At 38.3% G+C, this 23,528-nt stretch overlaps 1 protein-coding gene across 3 annotated transcripts in view; it reads right to left on the reverse strand.

The window, feature by feature from the left end:
• The window catches only part of IKZF3 (IKAROS family zinc finger 3), an 85,628-nt gene that overhangs the window by 16,854 nt on the left and 45,246 nt on the right, over positions 1–23,528 (reverse strand). Inside the window, exons 1-5 of one of the 3 annotated variants that reach the window (XM_011237383.3) lie at positions 13,828–14,043; positions 13,200–13,460; positions 11,950–12,117; positions 9,991–10,107; positions 880–996 (exon numbers count right to left, since the gene is read on the reverse strand). In XM_011237383.3, coding sequence (XP_011235685.1) covers positions 880–996; positions 9,991–10,107; positions 11,950–12,117; positions 13,200–13,452 — 655 coding nt within the window. In that variant the 5' untranslated portion in view covers positions 13,453–13,460; positions 13,828–14,043. Of the gene's footprint in view, positions 1–879; positions 997–1,112; positions 2,454–9,990; positions 10,108–11,949; positions 12,118–13,199; positions 13,461–13,827; positions 14,044–23,528 lie in introns of those variants that run through there. The other 2 variants (XM_011237382.3, XM_011237384.3) reach the window with 2 other exon arrangements.

Genomic DNA, 23,528 nt, shown 5'->3' on the forward strand with positions numbered 1-23,528 from the left:
CAAAAGGCCCGTAGTACGACATCAGTAGCAGCAAGTAGCTTTGGCAAAACAGACTGACAGGTTTCTAAAATTCTACTGATGTTGAGGGAGGTCTATTTTCGTGTGATAACTATTTTTGTTCAATATCACCAAATTTCAATTTATAGCAAAACTGATACATTCAATTCAACTGCCCCCTTCACAAATACAAATCTATTTTAAATACCATAGTCACATTTATGTAAACATCTGGAAGAGTTGGGTAAAACACCTCTGCCGCTCAGCAGCCCCAACGCTTTAAAGAACATGATTTTTTCTTAGCCATCTCATTCTGCTGCATTGTTTGACAATGTGAAAACCAGTGGCATAAAAATTAACTCCTGTAAGACAAATGATTGAATCCTGCCTTGTTATTTAAAACTATGTTTTCCCAACTTTCTTTTAAAGCCAATCCTCAATTAAATTCAAGAAAGTATAGCAATAAGTTTTAGAGCACGAGAAAGGTTGGGGCATGATTACGGAACCGACTTGTAAAACATAATTACAAAAGGTTACAAAAATGCTATCTCAAACATCTTACTGGTGTCAATTGCATAAACTCCCTCATGCAACATATGTCATTCAGAATAAAGAGGAAGGAACAGCATTTTTAACACCAACTCTATTTAGGAAATTGGATATCAAATACACCCATCTTTGGGAGTTAAGATTATTCAGTTAAAATATTTTATTCTATTTGCCCTAGTTATCAAAATGAAGCACGAAGAATAAAAGTGTACAACTGAAAACCAATTACCTTATTTTAACAGAGGTTAAGGGCCTGTGTAATACATAAGCATCCTATGTTATCTCATTTAAACTATCTACTAACAACAGCAGGAAAAAGTGTCATATTCTTACCAATGAATTTCTGAGGCATCGAGCTTTTTCGTTTTGCCACATTGCTTGCTAATCTGTCCAGAACGAGAGCTCTTTCACTTCCCATCTCTGCTTTGATGTGTCTTGCCTCCGCACTTGCTGGTTTGGAAAAAATGTAAAAAGAAGAGGGAAAAGAACACGGTGGTAAGTGAGGGAGAAAAGGAAATAAACTGGAAGGAAAAGTGTCAGAGGTCTGATGCACACTCTGTTGTTACCTGTTATCACTGCTCAGATTCTTGCCTGGGGTACCTGCTGTGGTCAGTGAAGCCAGCGCCAGGGCACGCTCAAATCTTGCAGTCTTATGCTGAGATGGGAAAGCCCGACCCATCCCCAACCAGTATGTTCATTAGCAAGAGGAAGTATTAAATAAACAGCCTGGACGTGGTTGGTTGCAAAAAGATAGATAGATGGAGATCTTCTAACCCCCGATCAGCCTTCTTTCTGATTCTGAGTAACTGCGTGTGACACCTGCAGACTGATATAATTCTTCTTAACAACTTAAAAAAAAAAAGTATGGTGCCCCAGATTTACTGCTCTGTTTATGTTAATAGCACTTTTGAAAATAGATACACTTACCCAGACAGCAAGAAATCTACTCAGTGATTTGTGTATTGAAATTCTGAGTGGTTTTTTTCTTTTCTTTTCTTTTTTTCCAGCATGTTCCTTTCAGTTCCTATCTTTTAAATTCTATTTCTCTGGGCTCTGCATTATCTGTTTCATATGCTCCTCACATTTCAAAATTGTCTCAGCTAAAATTTCCCTGAGCAACACTTCTGTCTTGAAATTAAAGAGCAATTTGTATAATGCATCTCTATTATGTTTCTAATGAACAATGTGAATAAAAACTGCCTAAGAATATGGTCTAGCTGTTAATTCACAAATAGACCTTTAAATGGTTTAGGCCTGTAGTTCTCAGACCTGCCTGAACGTTAGAATCATCTGAAGAGAATGTAGGAAACACCTATGCCTGAAATCAGGATTTCTGGTGTAGGCACCCAGGCAGCAGCATTTTTAAAGCTTTCCAGATGATTTTAAATGCAGCCAGAACTGGAAACCACTAGAATATATAAATAGTACTAACATCTAGTCAACTGAACAGTACACTAGAATAAACAGAGTATAATTTACCCTGGTACAGCAGACAGTAGTCAATAAGAGTCCAACCTAAAGTTTAAAGAGATACCAGCTGCTCTAAATGTAAGGTTTTAAACTTGAACACATGATGCTAGCCCAAGCTACAGATGAGCAAACTTTTCTGTAAAGGGACAGATAATAAATATTTTAAACTTTGTGGGACACATATAGTCTCTGTTCCATATTTTTTGGTTTTTCCCCCAACCCACTACCCTTTAAAAATGTAAAAACCTCTGTACACAGTCTGCTGGCTACATTTGGCCCAAGGGTCACAGTTTGCTCACTCGTGTCCTACACATTCATACCATAAATGTTACTACAAACATTTCTTAATGTTTTATCATAAACATTTCAGCAGGTCCAAACTAAAAATAATGTATCCATACATTTCTAACATCTCTAAGGAAGAAGAAATTAAAATTAGCTTAAGAGACTAGAATAAAGGGGCGCCTGGGTGGCACAGCGGTTAAGCATCTGCCTTCGGCCCAGGGCATGATCCCAGTGTTATGGGATCGAGCCCCACATTGGGCTCTTCTGCTATGAGCCTGCTTCTTCCTCTCTCACTCCCCCTGCTTGTGTTCCCTCTCTCGCTGGCTGTCTCTATCTCTGTTGAATAAATAAATAAAAATCTTAAAAAAAAGAGAGACTAGAATAAAAAGCAAGTGATGGCTGCAGAACAGATCTTTTTTCTCCAAATATATGCACGGATTTAGGGATGGTCAGTGCTCATTCTATAGTTGAAGAGTTTGCTGTGTGAAAAGATTCTAATATACGGAAATAATGTCACAAATTCTATGGTCCTCTTAGACATTCAGTACCACAAATTGACATGCCCAAAGAGAAAAAAACTGGCTACCTCTGCAAGTTAACAAGAGAAAAACCTCCAGGGCAAGACTGTCAAGTAAGAAAACTGTCAGGACAAGAAAACTAAAGCTAAATTAGAAAAAGAGAATTCAAAATATTAAATATGTTTCATTTTATTATTAGCATGTTTTTGTTTGTGTTGTCAGTCATTGCACAATAAATTGTAAAGCTCAAGGTTTTTAAAATTCAGGAATAAATGAAATCTGGTTCCAAAAAGGGTTAAGAGGATGATGACCATATTTACTAGACTTGGGGAGTGTCTTGTCAAATGTAATTACATGCTCCAAAGAAATAAGTCCCAGGGTCCAGTTTCAGTTATTAACAATGTTATCTGTGTAAATGAAAACAATAAAGGTCAAAACAGGGAGCCTGGGCAGCTTTGGGGCTGGTGGTAAAGCACTATCGCTTTGGCTGACCGGCTGTGGTAAATAATGGGTACTTTAGCTACAGGACACCTTGCTATTGAGTGAAGTGGGTCAAATTCTGTCCAGCACAGGGATAGGTTTAAATGACCAAACAGGAAACTATTGTATATATTATTTCCTTTCACACAAACCACCACCAGATGTGGCACTACCCAGAGCCCCAAGAGCAGAGAGATGAAAGACAAAGGCCTGGGATTTGAAATCAGTTCCTGAGGCTGTTACAAGGAGGCTTTTTCTTAGAATCATCTGAGAGGCAGTTAAGTGGTGCTTTGACTGGGAACAGTCATTCTGGTTTGAGCAACTTTGAGAGGATTAAATCCAGGTAAACCCCAGGAGCCCCACCTCCCCTGCCACCCCTCCCCCTCCAACCCTGTATTATTTTCAGAAAGATTTACAGTGAAAAAGAATGAAAAATAGTTCTGTGGGAATTTTTAAGTCCATCCCCATTTTACCATTATTCATATTGGTGTCTTCAGTCACTCCTCTAATGGGCAAATCATCCCCGAGAGATCTGTCCCTTCAGCCCCAGGACTCACCCCAAGCATTCTGTCATCAGCCTACTTTTCCCGTTCAGCTCTCCGCAGTCACTGTCTACATTTTACCAAGTCACTATCAATTACCACTAACAGCTTTCTGAGGACACATTCTCAATATCCTCTATATTCGGGAGGATGCTAGAGCGGGGATACATGACCTAAATAACGTAATGAGGGCATGTCACTAAATGGCAACCTTCCGAGATAACATCACCTTTTATCCCTGGTTACTCACCAAGCTCGTCTTGACAGTCATTTCTAGATAAATCTTACTCTGTAAAACAGTGGCCAAATGCCTGACATTTAAAAAGATAACATTCTGAAGTGTTTGGATGGACAGATAATTGGGGACACGGGTGGAGACTTTCCCAACTCTACAACTCTGGTTAGAGCCAACAAAATCCTCTGAGGCGAATCGAGAGGGCTTCCGCCCACCCCCTCTCCCTGGCTTGTTCACTCAAAATATCAACTCCAAGATCCCAACTGTCATTGGACATGTAAACAGTTTCTAGAGATTAAGTTCATCTTTACCAAGTGAACCGTTTTCTAATTGGAAAGTAAGGCAAAGGCTCCAACTTCAACAGAATGTGCTGCACCCCTTTTTCCCCAAACTGCTGCCTTGCAGTTGTCGGACAGCTTCCTGCGTAATACCACTACAAGGGCACACTTTAAACACAAGGAAATGCTCTGGAGTTAGAGGATCTCTTGGGATTACAAGTTTAGGCGGTACTCCGAAAATCAAACAAAGAGGACCACTGCCTTTTGGTCCTCTGTTTCAACTTGAAGATCCAACTGTCTATTTATATAGTCTAGACTTGTTATCTTGCCACATCATGTCTCGAAAATGTAAGTGGAGGGAAACCAGTTGGGCAAGATAGTAAGGGGACAAGATAATGGGTTTAAATGATGAAATAGGAAATCCGTTCCTGGGTGGTGTTTGGCAGTTTAGTGTTGCAAGGGGTGGGTGTGGGGAATATGGGATAGTGGCAAAGACCAATTTACACACTTGGTTCGTGAGTGAACCTAGAAGGAGGGCTGTAATTCTGAATCAATTCCCCTTCACATCACTTGCCTACTACATAGTGGGCGTACCAATTTTCATTAGCAAAATGATTTTAAAGACACATTGAAGATATAAATAATAAAACTAACATGAAGTCATAATTACAGAACAGGTTTCTACCTTTCATCTCCACACAAGTCTTAATTGTCTGGTTTTCAATTAACTATTTCCATGATGCAATTTCTATCTCAAAGTGACTGCAGATTTAACCATGTAATTGGTTGTGTTTTTGTGTTTGTTCAGATTCTTTCATTTGATCTTGAAGTGTTAAATGGAGCTCAACTAAGAGGCATTGCTTCCTGTCTCTTCTCTGGTGTGGTCAGTCGGTAGCTAATGGACAGTGGAACCAAGGGGTGTTATTGTGTAACGAGAATTGTCTAACAAAAGATTGCTATCAAAGACTGAGGCCGGTTCTAACAAAAAAGTTACATAAAATTGTTGCCTTTTTGAGCAAGTAGAATACATACTACCTGTAAGAAGGTATCATTTTTTAAGAAGAAAAATCAGTTGGGAAAATCAACTTTTTAAAACATTTTAAACTTTTTCGTTAGTCTGCTACTTGGCAAAAAATGTAAATTTATTTGAAAATTCTCATGCTTGTATTGGTTCAGCTAAAACAATGAGCGTGAAGATAAAAGGTTGTGACTCTAAGACTCATAAATAAATATAATTATTCAATTACTTTAAAAATCTTGTTATGGCTAGAACTCATTGTCATACAAAAAAAGTCCCACTCCAAGTACTCATAATTTGTGTGAAATGAGGCTAAATGAATCTCTATGCCAGCTGTTAGTCCCTTTCTGGAATAAGGATCAAGCTAATGAGAAAATGCAATCCATGCTCTTCTCTACTTATTCTTCTTTTCATATACACTCCATTAAGACAGCAGAATTGGAGTAGCTCGATGACACCATTTGTGACGTCTGGTATAGACACTTGGACTGAAGTAGAAATATCATATGTGCCTCTATTAGACCTTTGTAGTTTATTAACAGATGAACTGCCCACTGCCTTGTTGGATTGTGAGTGGCTCCAAGTTGAGCCAAGGGTATGGGCTAAACTTTCACTCACTTTTATAAACAGATCTGCCACAGCTCTGGCACATAGAGAATCCAACAAATGCTATCTGAATAAAAGAAAAATATTAGAAAGGCCAGAAGTCCTGTTACCCAACATGGCATTCTTTTGTAGGCTGGTGTCCCGTCCAAGGCCTTTTATTCTGTTTTGCTTTCATAAAGACCTGCTTACTCAAAGCTTGGGTCTTACGCTAGGCTGCACTTCAATTTACAATAAGCACTTGATGAACAAAGTGCCACATCCACAGTAGCAATGGAGTATCATCTCCTTAAAAGGTAGGGATGGGGGCGCCTGGGTAGCACAGTCGTTAAGCGTCTGCCTTCGGCTCAGGGCGTGACCCCGGCGTTCCGGGATCGAGTCCCACATCGGGCTCCTCTGCTGGAAGCCTGCTTCTTCCTCTCCCACTCCCCCTGCTGTGTTCCCTCTCTCGCTGGCTGTCTCTGTGTCACATAAATAAATAAAATCTTAAAAAAAAAAAAAAAGCTAGGGATGAAGGGATAAGATGTACTACTGGTGATACTATGTTGGTCAGGTTCAGAATGGAACATGATATCCAGACTGGGACTCCCAATTTTAAGAAGAAAACAGAAATAAAAACCATATAGGGAGCAGTGGCAATAATTAAAGGATTGGCTTGTGTGAATTCAACATTCTTTACATTTTGGGGGTGCCTGGCTGGCTTACTCGGAAGAGCCTGTGACTCTTGGTCTCGGGGTCATGGGTTGGAGCCCCACGTTGAGTGTGGAGATTACTAAAAAAAGTAATAAACTAAAAGAAGGAAACCCACATTCTTTACATTTTGGATTTCAGGAAAAAATCATGGGAAATATTTGAAATACAAAAGAATAATATATTGACTGACATGCAGTTTTTTATTATACTTGATTAAACTGTGACTTTATATATAACATGAAACCACCATTACAAAATATTTGTTTTAAACAAAAAAATCAAAACTTGCTGACTTAGTTAACCCTTTATTTTTTTGCTGAGACTTAAAGTATGTTGCACGCATGCATCAAACCACCCTATGAAATGCAAATTAACTCAATCTCTCTATTTCAGCATTTCCTGAATCACCTTAAACCACTGAGGATAGCTAAAATATTTCTTTGATACTTTCCTAATTTGAAATTCCTAAAAAAAAAGGTTATGGAGATGGGAAATAAGGTAGTAACCTTACTTTAAAATCAATAATTTTGAACTTACTACTCATAGAGGGTAGTGTACTGATTTTCCCCCTACTTCCAAGAGAATCAAGACACACATATATGCATATATGTGTGTCTACTAGTATGTGTGCTACTATATTTCTTTCACCAACCAGATAATATATAACCTTAAAACATAGCTAGTCAAGCTATATTTTCCCAAAGTGGAAAAAACCCAAATGTCTATTAACTGATGAACAGATTTGTTTTCAATGTAGTAAATCCATATAATGGAATATTATTTGGTCATAAAAAGGAATGAAGTGCTGATACATGCTACAACATGGACAAACCCTGAAAACACTATGCTGAGTGAAAGAAGCCAAATATAAGAGGCCACATATTGTATGATTCTATTTATGTGAAATGTTCAGAATAGGCAAATCCATAGAGGCAGAAAGTAGATCAGTGGCTGCCAGGGGCTGAAGAGCGGGGTAACGGGGAATGACTGCTAATGGGTACAAGGTTTCTTTCAAGGGTGATGAAAATGTTATGGATTTAGTGGCGATGGTTGTATAACTTTGTGAATATATTAAAAACGACTGAATCGTATACTTCAAAAGGTGAATTTTATAGTAAGTGAAATATATTGCAGTGAATTTTTGAGAATAAAACAAATATAGCTAATCATGAAAACAACAAAACTTCTAGTGATTTTTAAGCAAGTCACTGAATTTTTTATGAGTTTCAATTTCCTCACCTCTAAAATGAGATGATAGGATTAGATGCTCTTTTAACCTTCTAGCTTTAAATATTAATAATTCTATTTGGAATATAATAGATTTTCATAACCTGGGAATGTCTCACAGTAAGAGCTCTGTCTGTTGTAAACATTTCTCTTTAGAAATAAGGAGGAAATCCAACTCCTTGATAAAACCAAAGATGCCATCAGGATAAAAAGCAGAAGCAGTGCAAACGAACAGAATTCAGTTGGCGAGCTCCTAACACCATAAAATAGGCTTTATCTAAAACAAAAGTTTCCTCTCACTCAAAATAGGTACAGCTAAGCTAACGATTTCCACTCCATTTTTCCTGAGTTTCACATTATTTCTTTCATAATTTTGTAATCTTTCTGCTTTAGAATGTTCAAACCATTCAACTGCACCTACTGCTGGCAAACACCAAATCCCCTGAGGATTTAATACTCTGAATACACAACTGGTTCAATTAACGAAATAAAAATGTCAGACAACCCAAGCTGTAGAACCAGAATGATGGTCAACTGGATGGGACAAAGGACAACTGCAAAGATGTGACACAAAGAAGTTTCATGCTATTTCAACTGAAGAATGAGAAGGAAATTAAAGCACAATTGATATATGGAAAAGCACCTACTGTTTCAACCAATTGCCCCTAGGCATATAATTCAAAACACTGAATGAAATATGAAATTCCTGAAGCCAAAGATAAGCATCACAATAAATCATATGAGTAGACAAGTAAATGACTTGAGGGCTTTGGGCAAAGAAAATCCTTGTAGTTGGTTTTTTTTTTTTTAAGATATTTATTTATGAGAAAGCTAGAGAGAGGGAAAGCATGAGCAGGGGGAGGGTCAGAGAGTGCGGGAGAAGAAGACTCTTCACTGAGCAGGGAGCTCGATGTGGAGCTCAATCCCAGGACCCCAAGATCATGACCTGAGCCAAACCAAAGGCAGATGCTTAACTGACTGAGCCACACAGGAGCCCCAAAAATGTTTGTAGTTTTAACTGACTCTGCCTTAGCCACCCCTCAACCCGCTCTACTCTCAATTGCTCTTTCAGGGAATGGCAACTGCATTCTTCATCACATCCCACATCAATCTTTTTTTTTTTTTTAAACATCCATTGATAAACTGTGTCCAAACTTGCCTGCTTCATTTTTTTTTTAAAAGATTTTATTTATTTATTTGACAGAGAGAGAGAGAGACAGCCAGTGAGAGAGGGAACACAAGCAGGGGCAGTGGGAGAGGAAGAAGCAGGCTCCCAGCAGAGGAGCCTGATGTGGGGCTCTATCTTCGGACTCCGGGATCATGCCCTGAGCCGAAGGCAGATGCTTAACGACTGAGACACCCAGGCACCCCCAACATCCCACATCAATCTGTTAAGAAATCCTGTTGGCTCTACCTTTAAAATGTATAAAGAATTAGAACATTTCTCACCACCTTTACCACTACCCAAGACACAATTTTCTCCCACTTGAATTATTGCAATGGCTTTCTAACTAGACTCTCCAAGTCCCAATCTTACTGCAAATAAAATCTCTTTTCAATAGCAAGTAGAGTGATTCTTCTAAAATGAGAAGTCCAATCATGTCACCTCTCAGTTTAAAGCCCTTTGAAGATCTTCAATTTCACTCAGAGTAAAAGCCAGCCTTTATAAGGGCCAACAAGGCTTGATAAGATCTGGTCTCTCATTTCCTTTCTGGCCTCATGTTCCCTTACCCACTCTGCTCCAGCCACAAAGGACTGTTCATACTTCTTCAAACCCAAGCCCCAGGGCCTTTGCACTTGCTATTTCCTAGTTCTCTGCAGGGCTTTCTCCTCATCCCTTTAATCTGTTAAAATGTCACCTCCCTGACTCACCTTCTGCCCCCAGGACCTGCTTCATTTTGCTTAATAGTACTTACTACCTTCTAATATACTGTATATGTTACTTATTTACTTTGCTTATGGTCTGTCCTTCCCCATTAAAATATAAACTGTGAGGGCAGATTTTTTTATTTTATTTTATTTACAACTGTATCCCACCACCTAGAAGAGCAGATGCTCACTACGTGTGTGTAGAAGGAGTGTTGCATGAACTCACCAGTCTCACCCAGGTCCGTGCTCTGAAGAAATGTACGGCAGCGCTCCTTGTGCTCCTCAAGGGAACTTCTCTGCTTGTAACTCCTTCCACAAAACTCACATTTATAGGGTTTCTCAACTATAAGGAGAGCACAAGGGGGCACATAGTGACCCTCAGCGGTTGCAGAACAAATGGTGTCTTAGGGCTCTGTGCAAACTGTCCTTTAGGAATGAGGCTGCTGAGAGGCCATGGTATTTGGATACTTTTACATCTATATTCCTTTTAAATTTAGTAAACTGAAATAAGGTGATAGTCTTCGATTGTTTGTTATGTTAGAATTTTCTTCAAAAGGATAGTGTTCTTTCACATATGAAACGATTTGGATTTAATGACTATCATTGAGCATGGTGATTCAATGTTGTTTCTTTAGGAAAAAATATAGGGCCGTTTCTTTTCCTCAAGGAGGTTAGTGTGGTTTAAAAATGAAATAGATAGAGATCCCTTATTTTGTGACTTTCATCTGGTTGTAAGTAAAGAATGCTGGCAGTTAGACACTCAGCCACACACTGATGGACTTTTCAGAGCACTAACATATTTGGATAAATTTAGCTTATTCTTGCCAAGTGGCTATAGTGAAGTCTGGGCTAAACCAATAAAAACTGAGCTAATTATAAGTAATAACTTCAACTCTGTGTGCAGGGCTGGCCTTTCTGATTTGTTGACAAATGTAACCTATGAATATGTCAGACAGAATTTTAGGAACTGAGTTTTGTTTTCTAATCCTGTTGCTCTGTTTAAAACAAAGTTTTGGGACTTAAAGTACTAAAAGTTCCTTCTGAGATCCCAAATTAAAATAAATGCAAGTTTTCTAGGACTAAAAATATTAAGTTTCTGCATAAATTGGGGTCCTCTAGAATCTATCTAAAAAGTGACCACTGTGTTTGGATATTACTTGAAAAAAGCAACAGAAGAGAACTATTCTAATTTCTTGGACCAAACTCATCCTTAATTCATTACTTTGAACAATAAACTGTAAAAGAAACCTTTCTCTTACCACTTATGATCTCTCATGGTGGGTTTTGCTGGCGCTGACTTGTTTAATCCTTAGTCTCTGAATTGTGACCAGTTGTGGGTTTGGGGCTGGGTTTTAGTCAAAGCAGTATGTGGATTGACATAAAAACAAACCTTTTTTTTCTTCAATTAAAAGTTTGTCAGATAACATCAAGAACATGAGGTCCCAAATTTGAAAATAAACTCAGTTTTATTTTTCTAGGAGGGAAATTCTAAATGTTGAAAAAAGTTCTATTATCTTGCTTGGTTAAAATAAAGAGTGAAAACATCAAGATGGAACATTGTTTTTTTTATGAATTCTTTTGCTGCTCATCTTCTAGAGATTAAAAATAAATAGGCTGATCAAGAAGAAAGTCAGGTTTAAGAAATTTAGCCCATGTACACCTAAAACCAATACAATGTTATATTGTCAATTATATCTTAACTTAAATTTTAGCCTAGAATGGGCAAGAGGAACCTTCTGACAATAATTTATACTTCATTTACACTTTTACATAACTTACAGACTGTACATCATTTGCTTGTCCAGACTTCTGAATGAAAAATGTGTCCATGTGTTTTTTAGGAAAATAATCTCTTAATAAAGCTTACCATAAGAAAATACTGATAACTATAATTTTTCACAAAAAATTTAAAAAGCATTTTTATAGAGCAGGCTTTTCCTGTCTGACTTTTTTGTTCTCTAGGGGAGCAAGGATGGTAAGGAGATGATCACCCCCATTGAGCCAGACGGAGAGCAATTAATGCCTTAATGGAAGTGTAATTAGCCCTAGAGGTCTCTGCTGTTGTAACCCTTCAGAACAGGAATGACGGATTAAAACCTCCATACTTAACTCTTTCTAGTTTCCTCAATGGGTACCAAGGAACACAACATTTACTAGATATGGAATGCTCATTGCTCTCACTTACCAGAATGTGTCCTAAGGTGACCTGTGAGTGCGTCTCTTCTCTGGCATGCATAGTTGCAGAGGTGACACTTAAAAGGTTTTTCCCCTGTGTGCAGTTTAATGTGGCGGAGGAGGTTACCTTTCTGAGTAAAAGATGCCCCACACTGATTACACTGGAATGGGCGTTCACCTTTAAAAAGGACAAAAAGGAGACTTCTGATCACCCAGCAAGTGGCAAAGCATATGCACAGATTAGACGCCTATGGCAAAAGCTCATCTTTTAGACAGTATCTGTTCATATCATATTGGGGTCAGTTGGGAGCTATATTTCAAAGCAAGTGTATAACTTACTTCTAGAATCTTCCCTGTAGAAGAGAAAAAGCATTCATCTAGCAAGGCCATTTTATTTATTGTCTTGGAAGGAAGGAAGGAAGGAAGGAAGGAAGGAAGGAAGGAAGGAAGGAAGGAAAGAAAGAAAGAAAGAAAGAAAGAAAGAAAGAAAGAAAGAAGAAAGAAAGAAAGAAAGAAAGAAAGAAAAAGAAAGAAAGAAAGAAAGAAAGAAAGAAAAGACAACAACCCCCCCACCCCGCCCCAAAAAAACCCAAGAGTAGCTCTGGGAGTGCTTTCCAGATTAAGTTTGTAACATTACTTAACATTCTTCTTGAATATAATCTCAATCTGAGAAAAAAGAATCACAGACTCAAATCCTAATAAGGTATGGAGGGCTAGAAATGCTTCTTTTTTAAAGTTTTCGTATCAGATGTCAGATAGAATCTATTGGGCTCAGTGGGACTGTTGTGTTTGTATGCATTTCTAAAGACTGGCTGTTTATTGTCCAAAGATAAAATTTTTAAACTGGTAATAAAAACTATATCCTTTCATCTATCAAATTTAAACAGAATAAAATAAGGAGGTCTGCTTTTTAAAAAGTTACGCAAAAATGTATGAACGATGCTTAAGAAGCATATCACACAATTCAACTCCCACTTATTAACTGAAGAAAAATATTTGGCTGACCTAGAACACTGCGCTTTTTATTTTTATTCATGGCATTTGCAATGTTTGCCAAACGCATAGAAAAGCAGGAATAAAAATCACTGGTAAATGAAAATGCAGAGAAGGAGAGATGCATCAGAATTATAGCAAAAAAAAAAAGAATTATAGCAAAAATCAATGAAAGTAATCAAAATTCATCCCAAATTCCACCATTCCATTTCTCACATGGCTGCATTAGGACAGTTTTCAGAAGAATGGATAAAGGAAACTATTTACCAGTATGGCTCCGCTTATGAACCATTAAGACATTGAAGCTAATGCAGGATAATCCACACACATCGCAGTTCATCTTGCCACTGGTTGGCCTGCTACTATCATACGAGACAACATGTCTTTCCAACTTAATGTTTTCGTATTCATTATATTCTCTTGAATAGCTGTATGGAATTTCAGGCTCTTCCGCATTTCCCATGGGCTCTGGCTTTAAAATATTCTCATCCCTTTCACTGTATTCATCTTTCACTTTCATTGAATCATCTGCAGGGAAGAAAATGCAAGAAATGAACAATGATTGTATTTGGAGTTATCAAAGCGGCTCAAAGAGACCCACAACTGACAATTAAATACCAAATGAAGCTAACATAATATTGTACATCTACAAAACAAGAAAACACCATTAAGATGAGCACTCATTTGAATTCAGAACCACAGTTAGTGGAACATACACACACACACACACACACACACACACACACACACACAAATAGATAACAGTGTTTTAGACCATCCAGAAAATGAGAGAGAACGGATTTAGCCGTGGCTGCTCAAAGCGACCATGAAAAAAAACATTTTGAGCAACTCTTCTCCAGTGCTGGGGGAGAAGAAAGGTTCTCAGATTTAGTACCTTTTCTGGTGCCTGCAGTTAAAAGGCAAGGTGGCGGAGCTCTTCGGTTTCAAGAAGAAAATACTGTTTAAATCCTTCAAATGCATTCAATTTAAGCCACTAAGAGTGACAGTTGAATAGTTAATATGGTTTTTCTGATTTTAAGCCATGCTTTGCCTCTTCCCCTTCCATGTATATGCACTGCTAAAATGAGTCTTATCTCTCTGTTTCTCTTGGAACTGATAATGAGACAACACTGTATATAGAGGAAGCTGGCTGTACTAGTGAAATACTGTTGAGAAAGATAAAAGGAGAAGTAATTCTTTAACATAATCTTCTAAGGAGTCACTTTCATTGACACAGGTAAATGGAGCTCAACCTAAGCAAGGGGAAGCACACCTATACACTTGTTAGGGACGGTGAAACTGAAGATCATAGAACTGTAGGGCTGGACAGGAGAGGAGGGACTGGCCCAAGTGAGCTGGCTGACCAGGTACTATCTTAAAAAGAGTTGCAACACTCTTAAGCTGAAGAACATAAGAAGTGAAGAAGGCAAATTTATGTAGTGACACTAATAACATCTAAATATTTGCCTGATAAAATAATAAATAATTGCAAGGGATTTTTCATATATAAAATAGGCTGCATAAATGCTTATTTTTCCCAACATTTGTTCTTAGAAATTGAAAGTTATGCTTCCTCATGAGGAATCATAAATCAGTGGAATTTTAGGGCTGGACAGGATCATCTAATCCAACCCTTTGGTTTTTCAGATAAGAAAATCTGGCACCAGAGATTTTTCAGTGATTTGTCCAAGGTCACACAGCCAGTTAATAGCAGATGTGTGATTAGAATGCTGAACTTGGATCCGACCCCACACACTAGATGTAGAAAGTCTAGGTGGCTTCTTACTAACATATTCCACTCTCCCATCAATGATGCAGACATTAAAAACCAAAACACTCTGAAGAAAAGCTAATTTAAAAAACTGCATCCCTTCCAAAAAACACCAGTAAGTGCAGCTCCTGTTGCCACATAGGAGGAAGTACAACTGCAGCTGTGCCTGGCTTGCTACCTTCAATTCAAGTTTCAATTTTCACTTCTATCAAGGTTACCTTTTATCTATATTAACTGTGTTTGCTTAATAGAGCAAGACAGGGCCTAACCACCAACCGAGGAGCCATTGCTGCAACACTGTTCCTCTGTTTCTCACCACGGTTCATGGTTCATAGCATTTCACTCTTTGATTAGAAGAGATGTAGGGCTGTAGGATCAGTCCAACATGTTTCAAATGAGCCCATTTAATGCATCTGGGCCACATATGAATCCATACCCATCTCCTACATGGAAAGAGGTTCATTCCCTTCTTTCTCTGGATAGGTCTCACCAGCTTTCAGATGGAATTTGTTTGCTTAAGAGGTTTTGTTTAAAAAAATTTTTTTTAAGAGAAGGATGCACCTGAGTCTTGTACCCTCCTCCCTTCCTCCAACACTCCAGCTGTGGGTGATATCCCACCAAAGCTTGAGTGCTCTTCAGTTTGCATGTAGGCGTTTAAAAGAACCTCAACGGAAAACTTCAGCTACTGAAAACCAAAAACAGCAGATAGGGGCCAGCAGAAAAAGATCCTTTTCATTTTGGTTATAAAATGTTAATATGAACAGACTTGGGCCATTCCATGGACAATGACAATTTAAAACTAGGAAGATAAATGTGTTAGGTCTTTCTGAAAACACAGGGCAATGTCCTTCCCTCAGGACATTGGTTTTAATGGGCGTGACCTCAAACTCAAATACTACACCAACCTGGCTCAAGAGAAAGTCTTGGCTTTTGTCCCTTAGGATTTAGCTGTAGAACAAGAAAGATGGTATTTGAGACACAGAGCCCTAAGGGAAAGCATAAGAGACACTTATGGGATAGGATATTAGGAAAGTCCCTTGGACTTAACGGACCAAGAGTTCTTTAGACAGTTGATGGGTTTGTCTTTGGAACCTTACTACCTTTAGATGAAAGAACTGAATGGCCTCTCTGCATGGTGACTGGAGATCAACAATTCACCATGCTTTACCATGTAAAGTTACACAGAACTGAATATTAGAATACATTAGTACCTGAGATATGAATGGGATTTCTGAAAGATTACTGGGTTTAGCACCCAGACTCCAAATACAGTCTACCAAAAAGACCAGCAAAGACACTCATCTTCTTCTCTTGGGAGGAAGATTTATTGGAGCAGAAGAAAGAAGAGCATTTCACTACTTGGTATCCCTTGAAAATATTAAAAGTATGTCTAAAATAAAACTTTTCATCTTTGAACCCAAGCTTGTTTCTAATTTATGACTTTAGTATATTTCCAAACGGCATCTTGCTTCTTCCAATTCCAAGTCTTAAAAATGGAATCCTTTTTCTTTTGATCTCCACATCAAATCAGTCTTCAAGACCCATAGATTCTATATTCTCAGGCTCTCTGGATGCCAATTCCTCTTTTCTATTTCCTATTGCAATTTGGTTTAGCCTCTCATCCTATCATACCTAAACTCATTCTCTCTCAACAATCCTTTCTAGACAGATTTACTACAAAAGTAAGCTATGCTTTCTGCCTCTATATCCTCAAAACTGATGTAAAATTGCCTCTAATTGGGCTTCCATTTCCATAATTCATTGAATCTGCTCCCCTGAAGATCATCAATCATCTTCTGATTCCTAAATCCAATGGCCTTTTATGTGTTATTCTCCCCAACTTCTCTGTAGCCCTTGATATACTGACCACCATTCCTTCTTCTTCTATACTCCTACTTGTTCAGTGAGAGTGTAACTTCTTTCCTTACCTATCTAATTGCTTCTTTCTATCTCCTTTTTCCTCCATCCTCCTCCTAAACACTACCCGTAATGCTCTTTTTCCTTCCCTTGACATCCCATCCCCTGTGGCAATTTTATCTACTCTTCAGGCTTCAACTAGCATTTTATTTTATTATTTTTTTAAAAAAATTTTATTTATTTATTTGACAGAGATAGAGACAGCCAGCGAGAGAGGGAACACAAGCAGGGAGAGTGGGAGAGGAAGAAGCAGGCTCATAGCAGAGGATCCTGATGTGGGGCTCAATCCCACAACACCGGGATCATGCCCTGAGCCGAAGGCAGACGCTTAACCGCTGTGCCACCCAGGCGCCCCCTGGGCTTCAACTAGCATTTTATATGATTAATTCCCAAATATGTGTATGTCTCCCTCTGTCTCTCTCTCTCTCTCCAGTTGTAATCTTTCTCCCCTTCCTCAGTCCTCTATTCCCAAAGGGCTCCTAGGTATCTTCCCAGTTGCTCAGCTAGACTCCTTACAAGCATCTTCCTTCCTCTTGTTTTTGCCCCACATTTAATCACCCATTGGTTCTATTTTTGTGTTTTCTCTCCAGTCTGTTTCTCCTCCCCACTACTTTGCATTCCCAGTATCCTGAATCTCAGGCCCTGATTATCCTCCACATTGTTCTCCCTGCCTCCTTTCACTCTCCTTCTCAGTTCATCCTGTACACTACCACCACACTATTCTTCCTCAACTATAGCTCTATCATATCATGACCCTGTCAAAATTCTTCAATACTCTCTATTGCTAACAAAATAAAGTCCAGACTCAGAAAGAAGGAATTTAAAAGGCCTTTCAGTATCTGGCCCCAACCTGTCTTTGTAATGTTGATTTTGAATACTCATATATCTTTAACCAAACTAAACAACTTCTAAGTATTCTTGCTTTTATTATTTCTACTGCCTACAAGGTCTTCCCCAGTGTTGCCACAGGTGGGTCTGAAACGTATAGATTCTTTAAAGCCAAAGCTAATATGTCATCTCCTCACCCCCCTCACACACACATTGATCCCTCCAGCTGCAAAATAATCTGTTCCTTCTTTCTCTGAGTTACTTATAAATTCATCTCATCTCCCATATGGTCATGTAAGCTATCTGAGGTCAGAAGCTACACAGGTTTGTTTTAACTCAGTATCCCCTGTGACACTGCTTGACCTGTATCTGTAGAGACCAGAGGCTTTGTGGTTTTAAAATAGAAATGTTGGGGGTCTCATTATAGACCTACTAATTTGGGTATGGAGCTGGAAATATGCATTAAAATTATGCTCTGTAGGTAAATCTTACGCACAATGGAATTTGAGAACTGCCACTCCAGGCGGGGTGGGATGGGGAGAGAAAAAAGAACTGCCACTCTGTAGTTTGACACAGTGCTCTGTATAAAGTACATAGACACTAAATACTTAGTACATAAATATACCACTGCCTTAGCCTCCTAACTGGCCCACAGTGTATGCGACCTCTATTTTATACCATATTTTATTTCCAGATTAATCATTCCATAGCACTAAAACTCTTTTTCAGAAACTTTAAATGATTTCATTTTGCTTTTAAACAAAGTCCAAACTCCTTAGCAAGATCTTCAAGGGCCTGTCCAGAACCTGGCCTGAGCCTACCCAATCATCTCATTCCTCCTGAATCAATCTTTTCTCCAGACTAGAATCTTGCTACTCAAAATGGGGTCTTTGGATCATCAGTTCCAGCATCCCCTGGGAGCTTGTTAGAAACACAGACTCTCAAATCTCACCCCAGACCTACTTGATCAGAACTTGCATTTTAACAAGATCCTCAAGGATTCCTATGCACATTAAAGTTTGAAATGTTAGAGCAGCAATCTAATAGCAGTTTTCCAAGCTGCTTCTCCAGTCTTTCCAACAGCCAAAATGCCCTTTCCTCACCTCAACAGACTATTCAAATTTCCAGATACTATTTAAATGCCATTTCTTCCATGCAGTCTTCCTTGATATTCTAAAGTAGAAAAAAAATTCTCATTTCTGTGCTTTCTCATATACCTACCTCACTCAACTTTATATTTAGCATGATATCATTAACCTCTACAGATTCACCTTAATGTAGCTGACGTGTTCATAAAACGTTACATGTAAAACAGATAATACTGTTCCACTGATTTACATTATACATTCGGAGACGTTTCTCTTCATTTCTCTCTGATTTTCAGTTGTCAGTGACTGGAACATTTGAACTGTTAGTAAAGGCCAAAAATCTTACAGATCTGGCAAGAAATATTGAATACAGTGAAGAACTGCCCCATAACACCCTAAAGTTTTTGTGATGTGAATGAAACTTTTGTAATGTAAATAATCTCCCATTTTAGTTTTGTAAATTCCTATTATATATGTCACGTTTTCTTAGACACACAACTTAAATCGCCACTTAAAATACTATCAAGAATCTTCACAGGCACTAGCAATATTTTATTTTTTAAGCCAGGTGGTGGGTCCGTGGATGCTTGTTTTGTTGTTATTCTTTAAACTATATATGTAATTATACTTGCCTTTTTGTATATATATGTCATACTGAAAATTGTTAAAGGCTTCCTGGGTAAATTTTTTATAAGTGAACTTGTGGAGAAAAGAACATACCAAACCACAAATTGCTGATAAAGGTAATTGCTAAACATTCCCAGAGGGGGGAAAAAGATGTTTAAATTGAATCTAACCCATAGAAAATTAGATTAAACTGAACTTCTTCCTAAAGGAGCTACTCTAGGGTACAATTGCTCCCATATTTGTCTATATTCTGGAGGCCTCTAAGGAAGATGACATACACTAACACACACACACACCCCAGAGAGAATTTTGTAGGCTGAAGAGAACAAAGGCTTGGCTCACTGGGGCTGATGCACATGGTTTCATTTCCTGGGGTGATGGTTATCACATGAAAGGCTTGCACTCCAGAGTAGACATTTTTGGTTTCACCTGAGACATTGCAAAAACAATGGGTCTTGGAAAGGATCCAACATCTAAATCCTTCAGGGGCAATAGCAGTCTCAGCCAACTGTGCCTCAGTTTGTTTTTACAGGCACATAAAATGCTCAGTTGGAAAGAAGAACCTATCAAAGATGGCAAATGGAACAGGCAACTTGGGTGTCTTGGATAGCATGTTAGGAATTTCCCAGTGCAAAAAGGGGGTTCTGAATTTCCACTCTGAATTATGAGCTCTCAAAATCCCACTCAAAGTAGGACAAAGTTTGGAGTAATAGCCTTAAGTTTGCCAGAGATACTGTGAGAAGGGGCAAAACAAGATAGAGGCTGCTAGACAGGAAAGACACAAAAGGGTGATGTTGTTTAAGTGTTTTACAAGGATTAGGGGTCATAACCATGAAATCCTCAGCACATGCAAAAGTCAACTGGATAACAAAGAAGCTTAATCATCTTAATGTGGCATTTTAATGATGCCACTGATTTGCTATGCCAATTCAGAGATAATGAGGCCCTAATGCTACAGATGTTCAGCCAGGCTAAAAGAAAGGGGGGGGGGAGTGGGGGTGGGCTTTTCTAGCATGCCATTTTCTAACTATCCAATTAAACAAATTGTGAAAGCATCTAAATAGTTTACCAGGTTTTGACAGCTGTTAATAGGATTTAGAAGCTTGAAGCACTAAAGAGCAAAATGGGAGATATATGTATGGTAGGTATTTAGTCTACAGAATTTGTTGCTGTCATGCAATACTGCAGAAATAGATCAACTAAAACAGTCTTCCTTATATAATTAATATCTCTACTCCTTTTCCACAATGGCCTCTTTGTGTTAGGAACAAGAACACTGAAAGCATGGGTCATTTTCATTTTCTAATTTACATTTTTATTTGTAAAGTGAGGAAGGAGGAAAACCAATGATATTTTGCCAACTAAAGAATACCAAGTTCTATTATTTGTTAACCAGTAAAATTATGAAGCCTCAATGAAAGCAAAAACTTCTGGGCATCGATTTATAGGATCCATTGTGTTGTCATGTTTCTCTTCTTTTAAAATCTAAAATGATGGACATCTATTAATTTTTAAAACACCTATTTAAAAATTAGGGAAAAACTGGAAAGGGTGAATCAGACCACTAAGAGATGAAATATTAATATCTCATAAGCAGTGAAATAAGAGATAAGCAGTTTGGATAATATTCGGTTTGGTTAAAGTTTTCATTAAAACATATTCTCATCAGGGGCGCCTGGGTGGCACAGCGGTTAAGCATCTGCCTTTGGCTCAGGGCGTGATCCCAGCGTTCTGGGATCGAGCCCCACATCAGGCTCCTCTGCTATGAGCCTGCTTCTTCCTCTCCCACTCCCCCCGCTTGTGTTCCCTCTCTCGCTGGCTGTCTCTATCTCTGTTGAATAAATAAATAAATAAATATTTAAAAAAAAATATTCTCATCAGACTTCCAAATTTGCCTTTAAAAAATCTAAACTGGTAATTACTAAATCATGTCACTTCAAATTCAAGAACATTAGCATGAAAACATGAAGAAAGTTTTAGTTGCAGAGGAACCACCCTCCATTTTACTAATGACGTTAATCTTTGTCTTATTATCTGACTATCAAATAGCTCATTCATTGCCATAATAATAAAAATAATTTTGTTTAATAATTTCAGTGTAGTGCTTTGCTTCCCCATTAGAATGAGAGGAGATTTATTACTTTTAACAACAGGAATATACTACACATCAGCAATAGGTGATGTTTCAGCTGCTCAGTTGGGCTAACTTTGCTCTTCAGATATCATGGGCCAGGTGACTTCTTCATCTACAGTTATGAGGATTGAAGAACATGATGTGTGGAAGTTCCTTCTGAACTATAAAGCTGTGTACAAATATAGTGACTTTTTCATTTCTGTCCATTGTAACTGTGAACTTTTCCTATTGATCATGTAACCTATATATTATTTTACATTTGTATTTCTGAGAAATAAAGGCTATCCATTAAAAAATCACGAATGAAAATCTAAAGAGGATGCAGTTTTAGATGCTCCCCAAACTTACTAGAGATAGTATTTACATGGTAGACATTTCATTTATAAATCCAGAAGAAAAATCTTACTTTTCTTTTATAATTCCTTTGTATAGAATGTTTATTATTTTTTGACAGAGTTCAATCAAAAAATTTAAATCACATTAAAATATACTACTTAGAAAAATTTAAAAATTATCATCCAAATACAGTTAAATTGGCTAAAAACATTCTTATAGTCATAACACCGAACTCAGGATGGCAGGTAAGGGAAGGAATGAAAATGCCTTCCATATCCACAACATAAGTTCCTTGTATGCATAGTATGTGTTGTGTTATATGACAGTTAACTGTTTATTTCCCATATAGATTAGGAGTATCTTCAAGGCATGGGCCAGGTTTTGATAATATTTGTGTCCCCAGAACCTTTCAGAGGGTCAACTTACTATAGATATTGAATGAATAAATGAATGAATGAATGAACTCTTTGGGCAGCCTGAACCAATTTAAGATGAAGGCCAGGCAAGGAAGAAGGAACAAGCCACTTTATTGTACCACTCCCTAACTTGTCTACAACATTCTGAGGCTGATACACAGTATGGAGAATTTCTCCTCATGATACATCAGAAGAAGACCCAAGCCCCATAGTGACAACCAGTCCTCTAGCTTACTTCTTTGCCCACCGTGGTCAGCCTTTTATCTCCCCTATTCCCCCACTTTGGAACAGGATGCCATCCTTTAGAATAGGATGACTAGTCCCTGTTTCTTGAACCTCTTCCTCGATTTCTATTCCTGCCTGATTCTATTCCTACCTTATTTATTTCCTTTGTCTACTCCTCTTCCTCTGTCTCCTAGGTGTCAATGGTCTCCTCAGGTCTGTTTCTTCAACCTTTTGTTTTCTCACTTTACATATTCTCCTGATCCAGCCTTCTGTGGCTGATGACTCCCACTTCTGTATTTCCAGCCTAATCCTCCCTGCTCAACCCCATAGATACTTGCAATCACTTCTTAGATTTCTTATACTTGTTTCATACTCAACAAGTTACACCTTAGCTCATTATTTCTCTCCCTTTGACCTCCCTTCCAAATCTGCTCTTTCTGTAATTTTCCCCTCTACCTAGTGGCTGCTTGATATCAATGTCTGTTTATTGTTCCACTTGCACCCTTAACATGTAGCACTGGGCTAGGAGCACAGTTTAGCAACTGCTTACCAAATGAACAGGAGGAAGGAAGGAAGGAAGGAAGGAAGGAAGGAAGGAAGGAAGGAAGGAAGGAAGGAAGGAAAGAAGGAAGGAAGGGAGGGAAGGAGGAAGGAAGGAAGGGAGGAAGGGAGGGAGGGAGGGAGGGAGGAAGGAAGGGAGGAAGGGAGGGAGGGGTGAATGATTATCCTGTTCTTTGCTTCGAATACAAAATTAAGGTTGGAGATGTTTTTTAAAAATTGCACAGATTGTAATTTTGCCTAAGGCTATCATATTAGGCCACAGCAACAACAAACTGTATTTCTAACTTAAGGTATACTAACAAGACCCAAAGGGCATAAAGGAGTCTTGAAAGAGAGGAAAATTAATATAAGGAATAATAATTAGAAGATTCTCACTCTTTTTAACATTAAACCGATTAAAACAGAATGCATACAAAAATAATATAAAATTTACTATCTGCTACACAATATTTGGAGTTTTCTTCCTCTCTGCTTCCTCCATTCTCTTCTCTCTGCTAAGAAACACGGAAGAACTCAGCACTGAGTTGTCTTAGGTGAATGTATAACACTAAAAGCCCATAAGGGAATAAGCTATCTTGTCACTGGAACATGCTTATCCCTGGGGGTAAAGTATAACAACTGCTTAACAGCTGCCCAGTGACATACTTCAAGGCTGCAAGCAAAGATGCATCCTTGCTCCACTAGAAATAGTGG

Source organism: Ailuropoda melanoleuca, chromosome 13, assembly GCF_002007445.2.
Source record: "Ailuropoda melanoleuca isolate Jingjing chromosome 13, ASM200744v2, whole genome shotgun sequence".
Lineage (NCBI taxonomy): Eukaryota > Metazoa > Chordata > Mammalia > Carnivora > Ursidae > Ailuropoda > Ailuropoda melanoleuca.